This window comes from Cydia strobilella, chromosome 21 (assembly GCF_947568885.1).
Source record: "Cydia strobilella chromosome 21, ilCydStro3.1, whole genome shotgun sequence".
Taxonomy (NCBI): domain Eukaryota; kingdom Metazoa; phylum Arthropoda; class Insecta; order Lepidoptera; family Tortricidae; genus Cydia; species Cydia strobilella.
The window spans coordinates 4,912,688-4,938,423 of NC_086061.1; the positions used below are offsets into that span (position 1 = coordinate 4,912,688).

The 25,736-nt window shown below is 37.2% G+C and overlaps 1 protein-coding gene across 5 annotated transcripts in view; it reads left to right on the top strand.

Annotated features, from left to right (window-relative positions):
• Positions 1-25,736, top strand: part of LOC134751000 (A disintegrin and metalloproteinase with thrombospondin motifs like) — a 197,074-nt gene that overhangs the window by 156,005 nt on the left and 15,333 nt on the right. For all 5 annotated transcript variants that reach the window (XM_063686313.1, XM_063686310.1, XM_063686314.1 and 2 more), the window contains exons 4-7: positions 8,420-8,515; positions 11,951-12,086; positions 13,127-13,240; positions 22,976-23,108. In XM_063686313.1, coding sequence (XP_063542383.1) covers positions 8,420-8,515; positions 11,951-12,086; positions 13,127-13,240; positions 22,976-23,108 — 479 coding nt within the window. The remainder of the gene's footprint in view (positions 1-8,419; positions 8,516-11,950; positions 12,087-13,126; positions 13,241-22,975; positions 23,109-25,736) is intronic.

Genomic DNA, 25,736 nt, shown 5'->3' on the forward strand with positions numbered 1-25,736 from the left:
TATAAGAAGTCACAGCGTTACGATAAATCATAGGTCATTTATTCGTTGCAACCAGATGTTTTTAAATTGAGGAAGTACAATCATGGATCGTACCCAGACCCCTTTCTTCAACCAAAAAACGTCACTTTTGACACTGACAGATTGGTATCGTATCGCTGGGACTTCTTAGAAGCATTGTTCGAATCGGGCCGTGTGTCACTCGTTTAGTTCATTAGTGCATTAGTTCATTTAATAAATACTATCCATACTCATACTATCCATAATCCATAATATTATAAAAAAGTGTGTCTGTCTGTGTGTCTGTCTGTCTGTCTGTCTGTCTGTCTGTCTATTACCTCTTCACGCTTAAACCGCTGAACCGATTTAGTTGAAATTTGGTGAGATAGTTTGAGTCCCGGGGAAGGACATAGTTTTTATCCCAGAAGTCATCCTTTATGGGGGTGAAAAGGGGAGTGGAAGTTTATATTGGGAATCGATAAAAAGCAGATTGGATAAAAAATAAGCTACCCAAATTACTAAATCCACGCAGACGAAGTCGCGGGCAAAAGTTAGTAATATTATAAATGCGAAAGTGTGTCTGTCTGTCTGTCTGTCTGTCTGTCTGTCTGTCTGTTACCTCTCTACGCTTAAACCGCTGAACCGATTTAGTTGAAATTTGGTATGAAGATAATTTGAGGCCCATAGATAGGGACATAGTTTTTGTCAATCATCATCATCATAAGATCGTAACAGACAGACAGACAGAGCTATTTTCATATTTATTACATTATTAGAGATACATATACCTACTTTATTTGTATATTACCGGCCAAATCGACCGTACAATGACATCAGAATGATATTTAAATCATGTTATTTAGCTATCGTGCTACTCGCCGCGCCAATACATGTACGCCGTACAAGCAAAATGCACGATAACCGAATGACATCAGTTAGATGTCATTCTGATATCAGTGTACGTTCGAATTGGCCTGTTAGTACAATTATTTTTTCAAGCACGCGTTGATGTCACTTACTAGAGGGTTTCGATCATAAGTTTCACAATGAGATCAAATAAATTTCTTAACTATTTGTAATTTTGTACTCATATTTTGTACAATAAGGTTTAATATAAATTTAAATAGGGCATACATACGTATATACTAAAACTGGTTTCTGCATGTTCCTCCGGTTTTGTCGGATGATGATGATGATAATTAATTGATATAAAAAATTAAAAACTATCCTATGTCCTTCCTCACTGAGGCCTCAAACTATCCCCATACCAAATTTCATCGAAGTCGTTTCGGCGGTTTGCTCTAAAAGTCATGATCAAAGGCACGCTGATAGCGCCTACTACATCATTGAAGAAGTTTGTACAGCGAAATATAATTTCGCATTTATTATGTATATTGGTTTAGTAGTGATGAAATTCGATACAATTTGCCTCGAGAAAACCTCCATGATAAGTAGTTATTAAATAATAGACGCGGCGACTCGCGATTGGCCAAACACACATAAAACGAATTTGGTATTCAAATTGACTTATTATAATAATCAGGACACTTTTATTCCGTGTACCACGTGCCCTTACTGTATGGGAATTTTATGTATGGATTACGAGTTGGAATCGTCATTTGTTTTTAATCGACATCTAAAATTTAAATTTTAGCTTTAGGTTTTATCCCTCCCTGCCTAGGAGGATATAACCAAACGGAGTAGCCATTAACAGGCTTTCCCCTATGTCAAAAAGTGTCGGCCAATGGTCATACACAATGTATGAACTGACGGTTATCTGACATGGCTATTTTGACGTTACGTATACATTTGACGTTCCCCTCCCCCGCAAAAATTGGCATACTTTTTTGTACAGCAAATTACAGACGTGGCGGCTCCGTTTGGTTATATCCTCCTAGCTCCCTGCTAATAAGTATTATAAAATATAAATGCGTAAAAAACTGTATGCCTGACTGTCAGGTACCTCTTCACGCTTAAACCAGTGAACCTAGAGATTAAATTTGGTATGGAGAATTGGAGATAGTTTGACGCCCGGGGAAGGACATAAGATAGTTTATAATATACTTAATAAAAAAAGTTATCATAAAGATACTAGGACCAGGTACTAGAAATATAAGGGTTTTTTTTTAAATAAATGTCCTCTTATTCTTATTTATGTTTATTTTTACGTCTATGACGTCAAGGAACACAAGATTCTACAGTAAATATTATTTTTCCAATGTTATTCTTTACGATACGAACAAAGACAATTAAATGATAAAGACTGCAATCTCCATACGTACCACTATTGTAGTAAATATCTGCACTTTGTCAAAGTGCAGATATTTACAGTATTTACTACAGACTATTATCCTCTCAGGCCTAGAAATAAACACGCATCGCCATCTAGTGAGCCCGTTTTGAGTTAAAAATCGATGACGAAAATGCTACAATTTTGTACAACTTGTCTTTGTAAATATGTAATTTATGAAGATACCTATCGTCTGACTTAATCATGAAATATCTGATGTAAATTGTTGTCCTGGCGACTATTTACGACTAAGATGGGTCACGTGACAGGTCACGTTTTATGATCATCTTTTATCATTATTGTAATAGACTAAGAAATATCTTTAAGCGGTGGTTATGGGGTAAATTGATATGTTATCTTAAAGTAGGTATACTGCCCGATTACTCCAAGACAGCTGGACCGTTTTGAAAAAAACCGGCCAAGTGCGAGTCGGACTCGCGCACGAAGGGTTCCGTACTATTACGCAAAAAACGGCAAGAAAATCACGTTTGTTGTATAGGAGCCCCACTTAAATATTTATATTATTCTGTTTTTATTATTTGTTGTTATAGCGGCAACAGAAATACGTCATCTGTGAAAATTTCAACTGTCGATCTATCACGGTTCATGAGATACAGCCTGGTGTCAGACGGACAGACAGACAGACAGCGGAGTCTTAGTAATAGGGTCCCGTTTTTTGTAAAACTTTTTATTAACTTGCAATGTACCTGTTTGTAAGGGTCAAATTTTGCAAGTTAAATTTGACCCACTTCCCGGTTTCCGATGAAGCTGAAAATTTGCATACGTATGTAAGTCGGGTGACAATGCAATATTATGGTACCATCGAGCTGATCTGATGATGGAGACAGGAGGTGGTCATAGGAACTCTGTGATAAAACAATGCAACCAAATTGTGTTTGGGGTTTTTAGAATTGTCTCGATGAATATTAGTTGCCTGTGGAAAGAAAAGTACAGTCAGCGATAAAAGCTTGTACCAAAAATGAAATTTTTGCCAAAAACTTATTACCCTCTGGGAACCCTAAGAATTACTTTCGGACAGAGCAAACGCAAAGATTTCTTTTCAGCTGGGGCATGAATGCATTCGTATGTATTTCCGGCTTTGCTCCGGTATGGTTTTTCTTTTCAAAATGGCGGGCTCGGACTCGCAAGGTCTATATATAGCTGACAGAGTTTCTAGTTTTACATCCTACTGGTAAACCTAAACAAATTATACACCTAAACCTTCCTCAAGAATCACTCTATTGATAGGTAAAAACCGCATGAAAATCCGTTTAGTAGTTTTTGAGTTTATCGCGAACATACATACCTACACACAAACAGACAGACGCGGCGGGGGACTTTGTTTTATAAGATGTAGTGATTTGTTAATATGTTATATTTAAGATGCACTATATGGTCATAATTTATTTTAATGGCTTCTTAAACTGTTTGTACCTTGGTTTATTATTTATCAAGCAATTAACATAGAAAATGCAAATATGTAGTCATCAATGATTGAGAGGACAATTATATTCACTTCCCGATGACTCACCGGTTATAATGTACATTGGTATAATTATATAATTGACATCTATGCAGTCACAGTTTTATATACCTAATGATACAGGTATAGGTTTTTGTTTTTATGTCCCACTGCTGGGCATATGTCCAAAAAAGTTTGGGCTACCCACATGCTCAACGTGGATTTGGAAACTCACACACACACCTTTAACCTTTAGAATTTTTAATTTGAGCATTGTTGTATACCTAGTACCTAAATTGGGATGGATTTCGTTTTTGGAAGTCGCAAACCTCGTAGGTTTGCGACTTTAGCCGGCGCTATACAATCTATCCACCGTATAATAAATAATGATTGACATGTAATATTTAAAATATTATGAACAAATGTCTATGTCTATGTCTATAGGTACTAATTTACGAGTGCCCAAAACTAACTTTTGTTTGGATGACCCAATGGGTGAAGAACCTAGACATTAATCTGTAAAATAAAAACTGCAGAACGACTCATAATGCCATATCAATAAATAAATAAATATGTTCATTTAGTCCATTTGGGCGTTTTCTATAAACTATTGTCACTTGGCTACAATTACGATTGTCTTCTTACTTTTGGGCGTCAGGTGAATAAATTGAAAGTGTGACAGTTCATTTCCGAGGGACACACGCAAAATGCCCAGCATCTGATAGCGGGGTCGACATTACTCAGTCGTGCCGCGATACTGATCTTGTTAGAAACTGCTAGCTATACAGTGAATCTTCATATATATATATATATATATATGTGAAGGATATAGATATATATATATATGTACGGATAGCAATTAGATTTAGTTTTTGTACTTTAATAGCACTAGTAATTAAAATTAGTACTTCAGCTCGTCAGACTCTAGCCACTATAAAAAAAATTGTGTCTACGACAATTCTTCCTTCCTTTTTTTAAGAAGAAGTACTTTTAACAAAACTACTATATACAGAATATGACGTGATGTAAGCTTTACCTATAATAGAGAACCAGAGCAACTTAGGTACGAGCCATCTACAAATGTTTTATAAATAATTTATTATAACCATAAACATAATTACTACTAAACTTACCAGGAAACTACTTATTGCCAGGAAAGACAGTGATAACCTGAAAAAGCTGGAAATTACTAGTAAAATCGAAAGCGATAAGCCGAGACGCAGGAGCCCAATGCGGTGGACAGACCAAATTCGCTTAGCCCTTGACGTAACGCTCCACGGTGCCCTACACTCGGCGACAGACAGAAAGAAGTGGCTGCAAATTGTCCAAGAGAAGCTGCTCCCTAGTAGTGACCACGACCCTCAGTGATGAGAAAACCGATGGAAGGAGGAGGGAGGAAGGATTCCCATAAGGCTGGTTGCGTTCCCCCTTTGGATGGTTATGCGATTATCGGTTATCCGATTCGTTGGGCGAGGAACGAGCCAGAGCCAGCCCTACGGTTCCCGTTGACCTCGAAGATATTTTACGAGTACATATTGATCTTAATGAATAAATGAAAAAAATTAAGTATCGTCTTAACTGTGCTCTGAAGGCAATCCAAAATACATTTCTCATTTTGTAACCTACCGCTGGCGAGATCTCTATAATGTAAATACTAAGTACCTATACTTAGTGAAAGAGATGACGCTGTTATTAAAATATTTTTACATATTTTTTCTGGTAATGTGACAGTTTCACGTAGATAAAACAAACGGTAGGTATGAAACTGGGGTCGACATTACTTGAGTCGTGCTCTGATACCGATCTTACGGAGGTGCGGAAGGCACGCTGGCGATTTTATTGCCACGCATATACAATTGTACGATCTGTGATCAAATCATCCATGTAGTCAGGCGACGTAAGTTAGTTAGGTATATATTTAAGATTGAACTTGGGAGCAAATAAACTGGTTCACTTGCAATTTAGAAAAATGGAGTTAGGCGCTTTGGGATAAATTCGAAACCAGGTTGAAAAAATCGGTCCAATCAATGGTGTATTCCCATTCGTCCCCGCCGAGCACAAATGGAAATAGATGCATTCATATGAATTATTCCTATCTGTCCACGACTCGTGTACGGCGGCGGCATGGCTGTCATAAAGATTTAAAAGACATTGGCATCTACTTTGTAATTTGTAAGGTTATCAATGCCCAAATCATGACAACTAAATAGTCAATCATTCCATCGATGATTACTCACTTTTGCTCTATTCGTATGACACCAGTACCCTCTTTTTTCACTCGGGTAAGACGGTAGCACAAGTTTTCCAGTTATTTCAACAAAACGCATCTTTAAAAAAAAAAAAAAAAAAAATTACTCATCTATGAAAAACAAACCCTGTTTTAGACGGTTAAGTTAATTCTGCGTTAAACAGCTATTCTCACACATAAAGGCTTACCCAGATACATAATATGCTTTAATGCCGTCTTCTTTAACTATTGTTTTTATTTGCGTGCGTAACGCATTTAACACTTCACCATACAATTTAGGACCTAATTATAGAGCATTAAAAGCCATTATTCATTTGGTATAATCATAATTGTCACATGTAACCACAAACATCGTGTTAATAAGACTGAATTTCCTTTATAGTAGACGCAAACAAAACTGACGCCCGGGGTCGTATCACTATCTCTCTCACCCTACCTACGACCACGCGAGTATGAATGAGAAATTTTACGACCCCAGTCGTCATTTTAGTTTGCGTATAGCAATCTTAATCCTTAATAACCAAACAGCTAATCGTTCCCTTTCAATTTTGAACTTTGTAGCTACGAAGTTAAAGTTGAATTTTGCGCGGCGTTGATAGCGTGCGCATGAGTTCGTGTTTATCACGTAATCGCAAGTGAAATGGTTGTATTCAAGCACGCTTCCCACGATCAGCTGTTTCCTATTAAAAGACGTAATTTGTTTGAAAAAGTGCGCATTGTCTCCGTGTATGCGTTTTGTGGAGGCTGAAATAATAAGCCGAAATGTGTTTTTTTATATTTTTATTTTGTTATATTTCCGCCTTTGGAAGCAAAATTTTGTACAAATAAAATAAGAAAATAAGAAAATGTTCACGTTTGATGCACTTAAAAGGACATATTTTAAGTATTAACCTAAGTATGAAACGCCGAAGCCTTATATCGATGTCTTGGATAGTTTGTACAAAATGAACCATATATGGCTGTCATTTAACCTTTCGTGTGATTGTGGTGGTCAAAAATCGTGGGTTCAATACATGTGCATTTAAAAAAACACAGCTAACTTCAGTAGTACTTATTGAGAGTAAGGGTAAAAATATTGTATTTATACAATTAAGAAATTGTTCAACAAATCCATTTGAAACCAAAATTTTAATTGCTTATCGTAAAAAAAACAGAAAAGAAATTATTTAGAAAATACAGTGCTTTAAAGCAGAAACGTATCATTTTCTGCACACTTTTTCGAACAACAACGACCCACTTTTAGATCATGAGAAAGGAAAACAAACTTTTCTTTTAGTCGTTCTCGAGAAAAACATAAAAAAGTGGACTAATAATTTGGTCAGCGGATCCTTATCAATCTTATCATACACAGAACAGCTTTCCTGCTAATTAATATTTCGGTAGTTTTAATTGTATCGTCTCTGGCCTCGTCGTTTCTTCCGCCAATTGTGAAACTTGTCACCTTCCTCGTTTAAGATATTTTCGTCACCTTTTTCAAAAAGTCGTAAGTGTATCATTTTCCCTTGTAACATAGGACTGTTTGAATTGAGAATGTTTTAAGTGTGCAATTCATATTTTGGTCTGGTAGCTGAATGCAACTGGATCGGAATTATTTTATGCAGTACTGTCACTGCCAGTAGTCGTTACGTTCTTTAATATACATTAAATCTCCTAGATAAGATGTAGGTAAGTTATGTACATTTTGTAAGGAAATTTCAATACACTTAGTACCTGTTTTTATTACTCTTTTGAGTGTAGGTATAATAAGTATGCTTTTCTGTTGGTATGTTTTCAAATAACATGCTTAAAATTATTGTATACCTGACGCGGCGAGTGACAGTTCCTGGAAATGCTTTTGATGGATTTAAGGATTTGCCACACTGGGTGCGTTCTGCGGGCAGCGGTCAGGTCAAACTTCAACTTCAAAGGTTGCTGTCAATGTCGTTTATACATAGTGCGACGACACGCATACAGAACGCATCCAGTGACAAATCCTTTAATTGGCATTTTCATAAATTTAATTTGACGACCGCTGCGAAAAAATGTAATATATCTAAAGGACTCCACCTACCTCATTGATTTAGACGTAAAAGTTTTTCTAGACTTATATTGACCGAGATATGGACCGTGATTACCTTTTGTATTGTTTTCGAGCTCCCGATATTTCCCGGTCAATATAAGTTTAGTGAAACTAACCGTGAATCATTAAAAACTATTATTGTAAACGTTTTTGTCGTCGACTGTACAATGTGACCAGCCTTCATCAATCTTCCTCCCGCCGCAAGGTCGGTTGCACTTGAAGGAAATGACCAAACGGAATCATTAAATGCATCATTACATATTGTTAGGCAAGAAAGTGTTTAATGGGGTGTTATCTTCCTGTGGCATTATAAATAGCGTCCAAACTAAATAACCTTCTTAGTTATTTTTTTCTTGTTAACAGGAAGGCGAAGAGGAAGTTGGCGACCTGTACCAAGACGAGGAGAATGGGGCGGCGCTCCTCATCAGGAGGCATCCCAAGCACGGCAAACTCATGGTGGTGAGTGTCTCTAAAGCACCCCACCCATTACTAGTCCGTCTGCTGTCCTAGGCCTATAACGTCTACACACATAAGCGCGATTATTGCCTGCTGGCAATGGCCAGCTGATGATGGGAGCAGCTGCAGTTGAGTCGTCAGTTTTCACTCCAAGACCACGGACTGTCCGGCTGATATCTGTCCACGCTGACCGGTATCGTCAAGCGGCCACACACACTCGGTCGTATTAGTCGTCAGGCCAAAACCTGAAATGGAACTGTTAGTGTGTGACTTTTTGCTATTAACTGACAGACTAATATTATCTGGCGAACTGGGAATCTGTGGGCCCCTTAACGCTAAAAATCCCTTTATACGGCATACTTAGATAACTATAAGAAATACCACCCTATAACATCATTTTTTGTATATATTCTTATGCAGAAGTTATAGGACTTTAAAGAGGTGATGAGGCTTGAATGGTCTATTTTTTTAAGGCCTGGCAGTAGCCATCGGGTCAAAAAGTTGTACGCGTCGTGTAAAATGTAGGCCAAGGTTCGGCAAACTTATGAGAAAAGCCGATTAAAGAAGAAATTCAGCAATTATAGTGATCCCAAAGAGCTACAAATGATAACTGAATTGGTAACTATTTTAAGTAGGTTTTTTAAGGAGATGGAGATAAAAACAGTGATTTTTACCAAACAGCTGTTTATAAGACATCTACTTTCTAATGATGATCGCCTTCCTCCTCCTTTAATTTGAATAGTTTATCCAGTCCATGCTATAAATGCATTACTACAATCGTTTAAACCAACAATAGCTTTATAAGTTCTTTAAGCCGTCATAACAAAACAATAGCCAAACGCTTGTACCGTTGAATGCAACGTTGCGTAAGGCGACCTTACTCCAAATGCAGGCCTCATTACTACTGCTTAGTGAACAGCTGAGTCGAATGCCTGCCACTGAACAACCAGTGTATACGTATTTACTGATTGAAGCTGATTGTTAGGACGTCCGCTAGCTTGCGCGGTTGCACGTAGTGGGTTAACGAAATGTAGTATGAGCAACGCTAACTGGCGCGGACGCGTGCGACGAATTTTATCTACAATGGCACCCGCGTGCATGCGCGTGCGCCCCGTCCGTGCGCCCGCGCCAGCTAGCGGACCCCTTTATGTCTGATCATATTCTGAGGGGAGGATATGTAGGTCTTATTGAACAATTTTTACTATGGAGCCAACCCCAAATTTGTAAAACAAATGAGCTGATCCATAGAAAACTCCGCGAGGTGTATGAAACAACTAATATTTTTCATGTGTTCGGGGTTAACCCCAAAGTAATAGTTATTTGACTTATTTGTGCAACAAGATAGGAAAGTTGGTTTTTCTTGCGAGTGTTTATTTTGAGTCCCGAGAAAGCGAAAGATTCTAAGTCTCAAACTCTCAAAAATACGAGATGTAAAATAACTTTGCTCTCGTGTTGCACACATAATTTTTCACTTCAGTAGTGAGAACATATTAAAGGTTAAAATGTATTTCGAATTACACAGAATAATAGAGAAAAAAAAATGTAATAAAAGTATGAAGTGGCAGTTCATGGCCTTCACTAAATTAAAAAGCTACTTTGTTTCACTCGCACTTTCTTCACTCCCTGGAGTGACGAAAGTAGGCTTGTTCGAGCTACTGAGGTGAAAAAGTTGTTCAATATGAGCTGACAGCTCATCCCAACCGTGTAACCATTTGCACAACTTACAAAATAAATGTTTGAATGTCTTGGTAACAACTATATGATTAAATAATTTCACGGTTTAGACTCACTTGTCTCACAACAGTTTAAATTCAACTATATGATTTTCGGATGTTGATGTTTTTGGTGTTTATCAATTTGTTTTAAATGTAACATTGAATAGTTTTTTTCAATTCTATCAATATTTCTAGACTGAACTTATGCTGGTCCATTCTTAAGTTTGACTCCCCTGTGCTCGCTCCGCTTTTGAAACAACATTCTGGGCCATTCTTAGCCGTTGCGGGCTGTTATCTACTACTAGCGTTTTATGATCTGTGACACCTTAACAAACTACGTGCAACAACACGCATATTCTAATAATAATATTAGATTACTGGGTACCTACCTTTATAGGTTACCTACCTACACAGTTCCCCACACCTCTCCGCTTTCCCGATTGTATCCTAAAGGATCGCGATCCGCTTGGCTACTTTCGTAAGTACTAACTACTTTTTACGTAGGCGATTACCATCTGACCTTCCATCACAGCTGGGAACTAGGTCTTATTAGGATTAGTCCAGGAGCACAATTCAGTTTTAACAATTTGTTATGGTTTTCAACTGGTTTTGATACGAACGTGACAATCGTCTTGGTGATTGGTGCGCATCTCACGTACGACTTCATCAATCAGCGTAAGCGATCTTCAAGGTTACGACCTTATCAAAACCCTAACAAATTCTTAAATATGAATCGGGTTCCAGTTTTTTCACGATGTTTTCCTTCACCTAAAAGCAACTGGTAAATATTAAATGATGTTTCGTACATAAGATCTGGGAAACTCATTGTTACGAGCTGGGGTTTGACTCCCATCTTACGTTCCAGCGCTTAATACTTAGTTATCTCCTCAGATCTGTTTTTAATTTTGGTTAACTTCATTCAAGCTTGACATTCATCGGTACGAATATGACAAATTTAGTTTGTATGGTAATTCGTCAAAAGCATATGTTGCTAGATGCCTAAAATTAATTCAATGGGAAATCCCATCAAGCAAATGGCTTAGCATAATTATATTACATGTAAAAACTAAATTATCATTCGACCCAGACAGGATGCCAACAGCAAACATTACATTCAGAGCACGTCCCAATGACGTGGTAGACTTTAATACAATGTCTCCTAAATCTTGGACGTGGTCTGGAGATTTAGTTAGATCTTAGATTATCTCGAAGTACGGCAGTGCCCCCGCCAAGTCCAGCAACAACGAGCATAGCCGTAAAATAAAAACCTTTATTCGAAGAAACTAAGTACATCTTTCCACCCTCTGGTCTTTGTTGTAAACAGAGATTATTTTTATAAAGTACCAAGAACACTTACTGAACCTACCTAAATTGATCCCAAAATCCTGGCAAAGTTCTAGATCTGGGGCCCGTTTATCAAAAGCTTGTATCTTGTAATACAAGTGGAAGTTCCTTTCTAACAAAAGCTGTCAAAAAGGGACTTCCACTTGTATTACAAGCTACAAGCTACAAGCTTTTGATGAACGGGCCCTTGGTCACTACCACCATTCAAGCATTCACATTCAGTATCGCTACGTAATTAATACTTTATGTAGCTGTGTGTGTAATCATTAACTTCAACTCTCCTGTTATAGTGCTGTATTTAATAAACTCGCAGACAGAAGTTTTACTATAAATATGACCGAATTCGTCTAGTGTTATAATTTTTGTGTTTTGTGTTCAGGAAGGTTCAATAGGGCACGAGCTGGTGATTCGGCCCGTGGCCGATTCTATGACGGCTGCGGCTCAAGACGACGAGATGTTCCTGGACCCCTCCAGCATGGCTGACATGGTGTCCATAGATACTGGCCTGCCACTAGGTAAGGAACCCCTCAAAATCTTTAGCATTTGAGTCTATTAGGGACACCCCAGAGTCTCCCGAGCAACGGCGTCTAGCCAACAATATGGCTGCTGCTCGACGCAACGCTGGCGCAAATGCGCAGTGGCGTCATTTCCCACAGCGCTGTCTAGACGCCGTCGTTAAAAAGACGCTAATGTGGGGCCTCTCTTACAGACGATTTAAGTAAGGGCCGGTGCAGACGGACTGCAACCCGTATGGGAACTGCACGACGACGTTGCAGGCTCCAACAGCGGTTTGTTTTCTATGCATCTTTCTGCGGTACTGTTTCAGGCCAGATTTCGCCACAGATATTTCTGGCGCCAATAACATGTTTACACCCGTTGATTCCCTGGTTGTAGTGAAAAAGAAAGGTTACTACTAATAGATACTGGACCTGTTTCTTCCATTTTAGCAGCAGACAAGAACTAAGCTTGTAGGTATTTTTACACCTACTCGTACCTACGCTTTACGGATGGTCATTGTAGGTACTAGTTCGAACGTGAATTCATGAGTTGAATATATATATATGGTCTGGTCTCTGATTATGGTCAATAACAGATTGCCTTGGCCACAGACAATTCTAAAATAATTATCTAAAATATTCATGAACCATATACATTCCGATCATGAAGTTGTGGGTGTACACTCCCAAGATTCCGAACATAATAGTATTTTGCATTGATATAGTATAAATGATATTTTTAACAGTCCAAAAAAAATTGGACTTGTTATTTTTATAGTAACTTGTTTGCGTTCGGATAGCACCATTTTGAATATTGGAACGGGTGATAAAGACAATACATAAAAAAACATACGGGTCGAACTGAGAACCTCCTTTTTTTTTAAGGCGGTTAATGATGGCATTTCAATCTGTTTTTGTCGTTCTTTTTTTTAAGTTATGAGTTATAATATTTACAAAACAACATTTTGCTAACCCTTACCTTGCACAAGTAAACTCCTAGTCCTCCTTATCCAATGCTTAAGATACCCTGTTGATAAAGGTATTCTTCTGTGTTACAGTAAAAAGAAAACGGGAACAACAAGAGGAGCTCCTCCGTGCCCTGAACGGAGCTCACCACGTCATCATCAAGCGAGACCCCGAGCCATCATCAAGCGATCACGAGAGTGACTACGGTAAGGCCTACCTGTAACAAAGGTTACCATATGTCAGGATTTCCTCTGACACATCAGGATTATTGATCCTTTGTCAGGATTGCGGGGAGAACTTGCGAGTGTAAGAAGCTATAGCTGTGTCTAAGCGCGTGCCACGCGCTCAGACACAATGGCCGACCCTTCACGTAAAAGAAGCAATGGCTTTTGTTTAACAGATTAGTGTCTTGGGCACAGATACTTTCTTACGAGCAGATACTTCAAACCCTCGTCTCTCCTCGAATGTGCGTAAAACACGTGTGCGTCCGAAAATAGTTGGCAAGCTGGACGCTGTAACAGAATTCGTGTCTGAACTAGGGACATATTTAACAGCTGCCCAGGTAGCATTTATACGTCATTATGACGTCCGTTACGTCATTATGACGTATAAATGACGTCATTATGACGTCGCTGACGTCACTTTGCTACCTGGGTGTGTCTTGGGTGTTATTAAATGTAGGTACGTATTATGTTATGAATTCACGTCATATCTGGCCTATAAACCTAGGTACTTGTGGTGAACCGGATGTAAATAGTTACGACATGTTATTCGTGAAAACTTTTGGTTTGCACTTTTTTCGGAGTTTAGACACCAAACATTTAAACCTTTAGATATATATTAGACGAAAACATTTCCGAAAAACCGTAAGCTTATACTGAACATGTATATAATATGAAATAAAACTATGAAAATGGATTATATCGCGTATATTGAATTTATAATACATCCCGACGTTTCGAACGCTGTAAAGGGTTCGAAACGTCGGGATGTATTATAAATTCAATATACGCGATATAGTCCGTTTTCATAGTTTTATTTCATGAGTAACTATCGCGGTAACCGAAGACAATATATAATAGTTAATACCGGATACAATTTATTAAAACACAATAAATCAAGAAGTTACAATTATTCAAATGTTCCGCACTTTGCTGCACGCGTCTCACAGATGTCGCTAAATCAAAGCGAGACTATCCGTGACAGATCAGCGGATCAAAGCTAGGATAATACAATCGGATGAGGTTGTTTTTCATGCAAGCTTCTGTGCTAATTTTAATGAGATAATAATTAATTCATTTGCCACTCGCCTTGTAATGATTAAATCTAAATAACTTTATTTTAAATGCAGTATTTTGTTGATAAATTTATACATTTATTCGAGCTCGATGATGAATTCAGTTTGTCTGGTTAGGGATTTAATAGGCGTTTGTTGGTATTATCGAACTATTTTAATGGCTTGCTTGTCAAAATAACCATTTAGGATCTAATAAATATAGTGTTTGAGATAAACTAAACTGAAGTTTAATTTGGGATGATTATATATTCACTGTGAATATATTTTGGTGAATACGCCTCATGCTTTATCGATTGGTAATACATTAATTTCGCAAATTTGACAGGTCTTCTGAGCAATGTTGCACCATAAAGCATTGGGCGCAAACATTCTAAGATAATTTTAACGGATACATATTAAATATTCATAATTTTAGTCAGTAATCCACCATAGAAATATTTAGTAATGTGTTTGTGGTATACCAATAATTTGATTAACTATTTAGGCCAATTCTAACATTTTCAACCCGGGTATTTCAGTTGCAAATTATATAATTATACCTAAAGATAATATGTAACGCATAAGGGACTACCGTGAGCTTTTGAAAATCGAAATTTGTCGATAAATGGTAGACGAAAACGTGCGAATGAGGGCTAACGCGTATGAATTCGCCGCTAGGGGCGCTAGTGTAGATAGTGGTCTTTTCCATAGTTCGAAATGTCAAATGTCACTTGTCACCTCAATGACTGACAGCTGTGCTATAGTCTTTTGGACCACCATCAACAGAGGCGCCAACTGGTAAGCAAAAAAACGATAGCCCTCATTAGGAAGGCATGAAGTCGGAAAACAAACTGGCTTTAAAGTAATAGCTAAGAAAGCAATCGGGAAATACCTCCTAAGAGCGTCTATTAAATAGTCAATAGTCATGCCTAAGGCAGTAAAGTTAGAAATATCTAGCGCAGTGTGCCAAAATTTGAAGCTTTCCTGACGGAGAACAAAAATTAAGTTACTATGTACAATAGTATGGACGTATGACAACTGTTTACAAAACGCTGTGATCGGTTATGTGTTAATTATCGTCTCCATAATCCGCAATACCTCTTTTGAGTAATCGACTTGTTTACCTATGACACCGATTCATTAGAGCGCCTGTGGCCCAAAGTAAATACTGGCTTTGTTGAAAAAGTAGTTTGCGAGTAACATAAAGCTTATGCCACACGTAATGTAGACATCGACAGACATCGAATTTTAGGAGGCAAAATTTTATGACGGTAGGGAGTTCCTACACCTACCGATAAACTCAGTTGTCGATGTTTTTCCGTATAATATATAATCGATTTTTAACTCAATAATGCAGTGGTAGGAAACGAGCTCATATGTGGAGAAAACTAGTTCATAGGTGGACGGAAACTAAAATTACATTACTTTTGCAAATTATATTTTTTATAACATAAACCGTAAATATTATTTAAGGTCGGCAGTGAGTTCTTTATTTATAAAACCTTTACTTTAAATATATTTGTAGTTTATAATATTATTATTTTTAAGTTTATTTATAGTTTACTGTTATGTGCCCATTAAAGTAATTTAATTTAATATATTCATACAAACAAATATAACACATTTAATTAAGTAGGAGTATTTTAAGATTTTTTTTCGCATTTCGAAGTCTCGAAGGCATCTCCTATAAGTGGACGAAATCTGACACCCTACTAGTGAACGCTACAAGTTTTTTTTGTAAAAATATGTATAATATCTTCTTCTTTAATTTAAAATATGTTTGAAACTTGGTACTCATAACATAACCTAAAGCTAACTAATGCAAGGTTTCGGGTTTTTTCGGGCGGAACTACATAAGGGCCCCACTGACTATCAGTCCGCCGGACGATATCGGCCTATTAGTGAGAAAAAAAAATTGCCAGTTCCGAATAACTGACAGGCCGATATCGTCCAGCGGACTGATAGTCAGTGGGCCCCTTAATTGTCGTTTATTATGAGAGCCCGGCAAGCTCGGCCGAATTTCACCTTCCCATACAAACGGAGTTTCGTTCTCATTTTAAAACTACGTGTTGGATTGTAATGAAACTTTGTACATACAATAACATGAGGTATATCTAGGTCTGTAATTAGTTTATATAGCTCCAGTTTATAAAACAAACGAAATAGAGGAAAAACAAGTTTTGTATGAAAATTAAATTCGATGTATTTTTTTAACTATGGTATCTGAAGCTACATAAAGTAATTACAGACATAGATTTATCCTATTGTAAGTATAAAGTTTCAGAGCAAAATAGCTACTCGTTTTAAAATGAGAGCGTACCTAGAGACCCTTAAGGCGGTTATCCCTGAGCCAGAAGGCGAAAAATCTCCTTATATAATCATGTTTTTCTAAGAGGCGTTGATATTCGTAGACGTGGAAAAAATATATGTAGTTCTTGACTATATTATCTTTAATAACATAGCTTCCGATACATTAATTATGACACTTCGCTCTATACAATTAATTCCCAAAGTAACCTCTAACTCGGACTTTTAATCAAACTTTACTCGGTTATTTATTATGTGATACTACAAACAGAAAAAGAACAAAATACAATCTTAACTTAAATAGTAATTTCATAGCTTTCGAATTTCGATATTGTAAGGTAACGTTTTTAAAATAAATAAAAATCGACAAAATTCGATCAAAATTGACACTTGGCGCGCAAGATCTTTCCCGTTCTTTCTTGCGAAATGTGACAGTGACAGCGGCAAACCGACGGAACGGCCTTAAGAACATTGAGCAGGATAAGGCTATATCACAAATTATATCATCAAATATAGTTACAAAACCGGCATTCTTTCGAAAACAATGATAACCTTCCACCCGGATATATTTATTTTATTTATTTAATTAGCATATCAAAATATTAAAATATAAATGTTATCGTAAAATATGGAATATTATTAAGTTCCGATCGAAATTTTACCTTAAATACCCGGATTCTATTACATAGTTTAAATGTCAAGGTTCATTCTTTTGTTTGTATTTTCGCTGTCACAATGGCGACAGGAATTAAAATATTAAGCCTTATTTATGCCAGTGACACTAGGAGAACGTTTCGATGACCTCGGGGACAGGTTTGAGAAAATTGTGTAATATTTTAGTTTTTAGCTCCCTATGTTATAATAATACATCACATAATATACTATACACGAGACAATACGAGGAGAGATGTGTTAGTCAGATCTATTACCGACTTTCTTCTACTTTTACTTTACTTACTTCACTGGCTCAGTGACCCAAAAAGGATCTTGGCCAGGCCTCCTTCACTCGCTCAAGGTCACGCACTATATGCCTACCGCTCGGCGTATTGTCGACGATACAACCGACAGAGGGCCGCCGAACGCCCGCCTGAGCGCTCGCACCGCACGTTTCCCGCGCCTACGCTTCGAAATGCCGAAACCACGTAATTATTGTGCAGTAGATGGGTGTAAAGGTCAAAAAACAAAGGAAAATTTGTGTTTTTTTTCATTTGCGAGAGACAAAGAAAGGTGAAGCTATCTTTATGAATTTTGTCACCATTTATTTCTTTGAACATAAGTAGGTAAATCGTAAATAAAGGAGTTTTGTGAGTCAGGTATTATAAGTGTTGTTTTTAAATATTTGATTGACTATTAAAAAATATGGTTGATTCGCAACATTCGTTTTTTTACAATAATAGCATAAGTAACAGTACAACCCTAGCGCATTCTTATGATGACGCGTTGGCACGTGGCTCGCACAGCGAGCAAGGCAGTCTCGACTCTTTGTGCGCGTACTTATGGTACATTTCTTCTCGTCCTGAGGAGCAGGTATTATTATTAAGATTTTGTAGGCTATTATAGCGTAGGTATTTTCGCTTTTGTATGGGAATGATGTATCTGTTACGTAGTAACTATTTATTAATCTGTGTCTTGGCCTCCGACACAAGAGAGCGCCACTCTGCCCTATCCTGCGCCAATTCACGCCAGTTGGGTATTCCGAGGGCGGACAGGTCTCTTACTTTACAGTCTTATATTTTTAGCTACTTGGATTCAAGTTAAATTTGTTAATATATTTGGTTATCGTCGCTATATCTACATATATCCCTAATAATATATTATAGGTAACAAAAACAACGTTTTTCATACACGTGTGCTTACATATAAGTAGGTATATATTAACCTTATCTAGTACCCATTAAACTTATATGTATATATGTTTATTTTATATTCTAGATTACAGGTTTTAATTATTTACGTTTGTTATAATTGAACCATAATTTACTTTCTGTTTATAGTGTTCGTTTGTCTACCTTGATCTGTTTATTGTTTCATTCTCAATTGCTCAAAGGTTGACTGGAAGAGATCCCTTATAGGGATAAGTCCGCCTTTGTACATTGTATATATTTTTGTTCTTTTATTGTGTTTGTAATCTGTCTTATGTACAATAAAGTGTTTACATACATACGTACTGTTAACTACCTAGTAACGAACGACATCAATCACTCGTCAAAATTGCAGTTGGTTGGGTCATGTCATGAGCTATTGTGTTATTACATTATTAAATATAAATACAGCCTTACACGTGTAACAGTTTCCTTGTCCGCAGCAACGTACTTAATGGTTTTAATAAAGTCCTTAGAAATGTATTAGGTATTACTTTAAAAAAGTCTAAGAATTTCCGTTATTTTCATGACTTAAGTAGCGACATAGCAAGTGGTTTTGAACGGCCATCACAACACGATTAAACTTTCTGTAGGTACATATCTATACTTAATTAATTTATAATTTAAATACTTGGCAGTTTTTTGTTGGTCTGGCTAAATCGTTACTTATACGCGATTTTTACGTGACAGGGGTCATGTTACGAACGTTCAAAAAACAAACCCAAATCCGGCCCTCATACACGCAATTGGCGACAATATTTTCACCTCGTCGACTAACCCGATCGTCAATTCTTCAAGAAGCGGGTATTTAGGGTTCTCAAGGGTCGGCAATGCTTAAGTGGCTCCTGTGATGTTGCTTATGTCCATGGGCGACGATGACTGCTTCCCATCAGGCGGCTCGTCTGCTCGTTTGCTGACTATCATATAAGAAAAAACCCCGAAATTGCAATAAATGGCACTAAAAACATCGAAATCTGATCAGCTAGGTAAGCGGTTACCTACCTATTTCAAGGACATCGAAAATATAATATTTAATTAAAAGGTGAACTGCGTTTAATTCGTATGATACGATAAGATCAATGGCAAATACCTAAACATGATATTTTAATGAATCGATAAAAAAACTGGACAGTACAAACAGATCTATATTGTTTGCCACTACCTACTCGTGGTTGGGATGCTGTTTTTATTATATTATATATTATACACAAATTACATTGGTATTGATATAATCATTAAACCAAACAATAGTCACTAAGGTAATAGATACTTAAGTTTTTGATGATTTTCTAAACATGCAGGGAAAATTCCTTAGATTAGTTACTGCATGATGTCACTGATGTTCCGTTGGAAAGTTTCGAAATTTCTACATACATTGAAAAATTTTGAATTTCTCATATTTTTTGTATGAGAATCGAAATTTTCCATTTTCAAAATGAAAGTTTCCTAAATTTCGTATGAATTTTTCCTAAACTTTCCAAGGACTGCCAACTTTCCGTACCTTTAAATACCGTTTTCTCGTAGCATCATAACCACCTCGAACGCCGCGACGGAAAACATTACAATGTAAACAAAGGAAAATCTTGCCATCAGATACCTACTAGACTCAATTAAACACTTGTTTACCGACAAGCCCTATGACAAACATCCATAACCGATCAATTAACCACCCATTTATAAATATAGCCGTGACAAAACAACAAGCCGTGCAATAAAGATGGCAGCCGTATAATGTGACACCTTCATGCTTTCGACGCACGTGAGTCCACGAATGTATACAGTCAGCGTCAATATTAGCGTCAATATTCTGGAATTATATACCAAATAGAGACATATCTCTTCAGTTCGCGTTTTAGATTATCTTCTGTTCTGCATACAGGAATCATTTGTTTGACGCATAGTCTGATCCGTTAGTTTTGATGCTGACTATACATAAATACATTGACTTATATATAAAGACGGGCATTACGGGTGCTAGTTCAGCGGTGTCACTCACGCGACCGACCCTAGTTGTGACCAATCGCGCGCGTGATGCGAACTCACCAACCAATCGCGTTGTGGCGTTAGACTGCACGATTGGCTCGCGGAATTCGTGTGCGTGACACCATTCTTAGGGCCCGACTTTACGAAGTAATATATAAGTCAATGCATAAATAGAACCAGATAGTAGCACAGAATAACTAATAGTACTACCGATAGTAGTGTCACTTGTTTTGCTAATCAAAATTGGTTCTATCACAGACCAAGACCAAGACAGATTGGTGGATTGGTGGTAGCCAAAACGGTCCGAAAGAGATAATCAAACCATAGAACTGTGACTGGACTGACAGTTATGAAATCTAATTCATAACCTGTTTTTAAAAATCGGATACGCCTGGCCTGTGTGTATCACTCGCACCGGTTACAGTATTGTCAATTTGACATATTGACGTCATCGCTGCCTGAATCATAACAAAATGCAATCGTCTAGTTTGACTTATCTTTCGCTTACACTTTGGCCGTAGTACTCGCACCGAAATACATACATAGTACATACCTACGCGCGTGAGTCAGTCTGTAGTGCTAACGTCACGTGTTTGATCTTGGAACTGGTAGCATAAAGGTGTGATATATGAATATGATATATCGCCATGTTTGACCACTACTCATATTAGACAGCAGTCGGTTTTTTTCGTTGGTGGCAAAAACGTAATCCACCTCATTTTTAAAAGAGCTTTTTGTTTTCCCGTGAACTCTATCTACTCAGCAAAAAACACAGTTTGGTTGTGGAATTCTTGAAATAGATATCTACGATAATTATTCGATAGGTATTTATTGTAGTTTGTTACAAAATGGTTTAAATGTTAACATCTTAAAACAAGCTAAAGTTTTAAATTTGCATTATTCTACTCGTCGACTGTAATGGTTGAATTAAAATTTCATATACCAAACTATAATTGCGTAGGTACTTTTCATGTATGGGCTCCCAACTCAACTATAATATTCATTTTGATACGCTGTAGTCCACTATAAAAAATGACCAATCACGTGCCGCCGCGCTCTCATAGAAAAGACTTTACGGGCGACAATAGTCGCGCGTTTATGTCTTTTGCACTACATTTTTGTCTACTGTGATACTTAGTAATTATTTAGGTTTTATAGTAAAAAAAAGTATTATTTTAGATGACTCGTAGAAAAATTATTGTCTCGTACCTTACTAAGGCAACTCACAAGCTTCGTTGCCTTAACACGGTACTCGACTGAAAAGCTCTCTATTATATCACGATTGTATAAAATAATACTAAATCGTAATAACGATATTTACGATACACTAATTTATTAACAAGAATTATAAATTCGTCATTAATTTTGTCACGACCTTTAAATAATACGATTGAAAAGTTCATGCATTTGTTTTGATTTTATCTTAGTTTTTCATGTTGGCCATTCTTCATTAAATTTGATTAGTTTTGCCACCTACATAGTCGTGGTCACCACACGCAATAAGTATCCGTTTTACAAAGTATTTACGCATACTTCGTGTGCGAGTCGGACTCGCACACGAAGGGTTCCGTACCGTTACGCAAAAAACGGCAAAAAAATCACGTTTGTTGTATGGGAGCCCCACTTTAATATTTATTTTATTCTGTTTTTAGTATTTGTTGTTATAGCGGCCACAGAAATACATCATCTGTGAAAATTTCATCTGTCTAGCTGTCACGATTCATGAGATACAGCCTGGTGACAGACGGACAAACGGACGGACAGCGGAGTCTTAGTAATAGGGTCCCGTTTTTTTACCCTTTGGGTACGGAACCCTAAAAAGTAACATGCAATGCAATAATATGTTGACATGTAGCTCATCTGATGATGCAGCCCGAAGGTAGCAAATCGAACTCGTCAGTGGAAAAACACAAACATATCGAGTTTAGGCTTGTTAGAAAGGTCTTGAGAAGTAGGTACTTGACATACATGCAAATACTTACTTACTTGCTTACTCCGTTGGCTCAGCGACCCAAAATGAGACTTGGCCTCCGACACAAGACAGCGCCACTTTTCTCGATCCTGTGCGACCTCTCGCCAATTGGTGACTCGAAGCTCGCGCAGATCCGCCTCCACCCTGTCGCACCAGCGATACCTGGGGCGCATACGTGAAAAGAGCATATATGCAAATGCGAAGTACAATAAATAAAAAAAATCTGTAGACATCATACACAGATCCATCTAGCCCCAAACTAAACAAAGCTTGTACTATGGGTGCTAGGCGACGATATACCGGATATACCGTATACTTATATAGACAGATACATACTTATATACATATGGTTACTGGCCTGAATTAGCTATGAATCGTTTGTCTTTGTCTGTCATTTTGATTTATGTATTTGTAAGAAAGGGATAAAACATAATTTAACTAAATCAGGCCCGTAAAGTTTTATGAATAAGGGGGTTAGAATACACCCATGATTCAGGAACAATAACTTATTTATTTAATAAACTACTATATTTGTCCACAGCATTCATGGAGCCAGACCACATCGGGAAAAGGTTCAGAACGAAACGCTCAACGGAGCATTCGCGAAGAAAACGGGACGCGCCGTACGTCATCTACCCGGAGATCCTTGTCATAGTCGACTATGACGGTTACAGGTAAGTGGAAGCCGGTTTCTGGTATCCTATGGTATCCCCTAGCTGGTCTGGCTAATACTTAGTTCCTAGTATTTGTAGGTCTTGTAAAAACCTATCCCCTCATTGACATTTAGGATCTGAGTCTTATTGTGCTTTTAATGTTTAGCAATATAGTCATCTGCAGGTCATGTGGTACATTTAGGCGGTTCACACACTGACGCCGCAATGTAAAGCAATGAGTGAAGCCACATATAAGCATAGGTATTTAGTGCGTTTGTCCGTACTTACTTACATACATAATGAATAAGTACATTGTTAAATCTGTCGCATTGCTAGCGCGTCAGTGTGTGAAAAGCCTTAAATATGTCTGATGCTACTGACTGTGCCTAAACCTACCCTCAACACTAACTTGACAGCCTAAACCTTAACTTGCCTAATAAAACACACCTACAACTTGTTCCAATGAATATATAACCTAATAATCATTTATTAAAAGTAAATAATTGTAAGTGATTAAACTACATAATCCTAAATTAGCCTGAGGCATTGTTCCTAGGACACTGGCCGCGTTCCCCCTCTGCACAGTGAGGCTGAGCTTCTGCGCAAAAAATGCGCCAGCTCGTAGGTCGCCAGACATGGATGGCAAGCTATTTCGAGTAGGTAATTAAAAAGAAAAAGTTAACCTACAGAAAATTAATTAGGCAACTTCATAAATCCATTTCTATAGACAGACTGTCTGCGTTACTTTATGTTCAGCTAGGTATAAAAGAATGACCTATCCGCTTATTAATTATGCCGACTTGATAACCGCAAAATGATATATTTCCAGTCCTGATTTACACACCTGTTCTCATCGCATTTTCCTTAACCATTTGGGATTCCCACCACACTTTAGTACCTACATACTAATATATTTATATATTTTACACCTTGCACTATATTGTAAGCTCGATTGTGATTTAAACTGTAGAGTAGTGACACTAATATGGCTTGTTCACTGTTCACTTATATCGATTTGGTACAGATGTTATCATTATACCATTAGGTACCATTTAAGTGCCTTGAGGCTTTAAGTCCGCCATTTGTACCTTCATATATTGTGGAATAAAGCTTAAATAAGTATAACTACTTGTAAAGTTTGTGAAGTGAGGAATTTTGTTTAGATGACACGAGAGAAATTAATTTTTCCCCTCACTAGCTCGGAAAGCCGTCTATTATCCTTTAAAACAAGCGGGGAAAAACGCATTTTATCCACTAGTGGGGAAAGTAATTTGACCTTGGATGGAGCGTGTTTAAGTAGCTTGACAGATAATAAAACGTAAAACGCTCATGATAATGGTTCGTTCGATATTAATTATCATTAAATAAATGGTTTGAGAATCTAATAAAAAATACCAAATTTAGCTTTATTTAATAATTTTAAGTCATAAACCTTAAAATTCCATAAGAAACGTTAGATTTTTTGTAATGATGTTAAATATAATTCGGAACGCACAAGTTGAGTCGATGCAATTTCAAAACGCATCGTTGACATTTCATACGTCAGAACAGAAATGTCAACATTGTCAACAAAATTTTTACTGTTCTTCTCACCGACTCACGTAAAAATCAGAATTTCTAGTGTTTTCTGTTATATCGTAAAAAAAATTGTGATTCCAGTGATGAAGATGATCTAACGCCTGTGGATGTTGCACTTTCCTCGCTATAGTGAGGGGAAAAGTTTTGTGTTACACACGGGTGCAAATGTATTTTACTTCTCGTGTGTTGAAACACTCGCTACGCTCAGGATTCTATTTTAGAACCACTCGCTTCGCTCGTGGTTCAACTATAGAATCCTTTCGCTTGCTCATGTTTCAATTCCACACTCGCGGGTAAAATACAACTTTGCACCCTTGTATAACAAATAACTATTATGCTAAAGGAGCGAAGTGTCTATAGTCCATAGCTAGTGCAAAATCAACTACATGTTATTTTCAATCGAACGATGTAATTTGTATGGGTAGTTTTTGGGAATTTGGCAGGTGTCATTCCAGAATTTTATCCCTATTCACCCGCCATCCCTATTCTGCTAGGTTGATAGTATAAGAACAAGTAATCACTGCATAAAGGAAACAATACCTTTGTTTAACAGGTTAGGTACCGAGCCGAAAAAATAATTTCATAAAATTCATACTAAGTACATATAAGTAGGTACCTAATAAATTAAAGCATTGAAAAAACATCCTTTGCCCACCGCTTGGCTATTACATCACAATTGAGCCTCTCATCTTGAAAACTTATAAAAGCCAATCGATCTTACCACGAATTTTTCATAGTAAAAAAAATTTGTTATAAAGGAAAATGTGAAAAAAATACCCCCCCCCCCCCCCACCCTTGTCTCCGAAGTTTGCCAAAAAAAGTTATGAAATTTTTACATAATAATAAAAGTAGGTATCATAAGTTTTACAGAAAACATATAATCACACCTCTATCTTGAAACCTTTTTTTTTAATTATAAAAAAAAACATTTTCTAATTTAACTTTTTTTTCAAATAAAGCAAAAATTTTTGAAATCGGTTCACATGATAAAGAATTATCCCAGAAAAACTAACATACATACAGGTCGGGCAAATTAGTTTGCCAATTTGCCGATATATGGCGGTGTACACA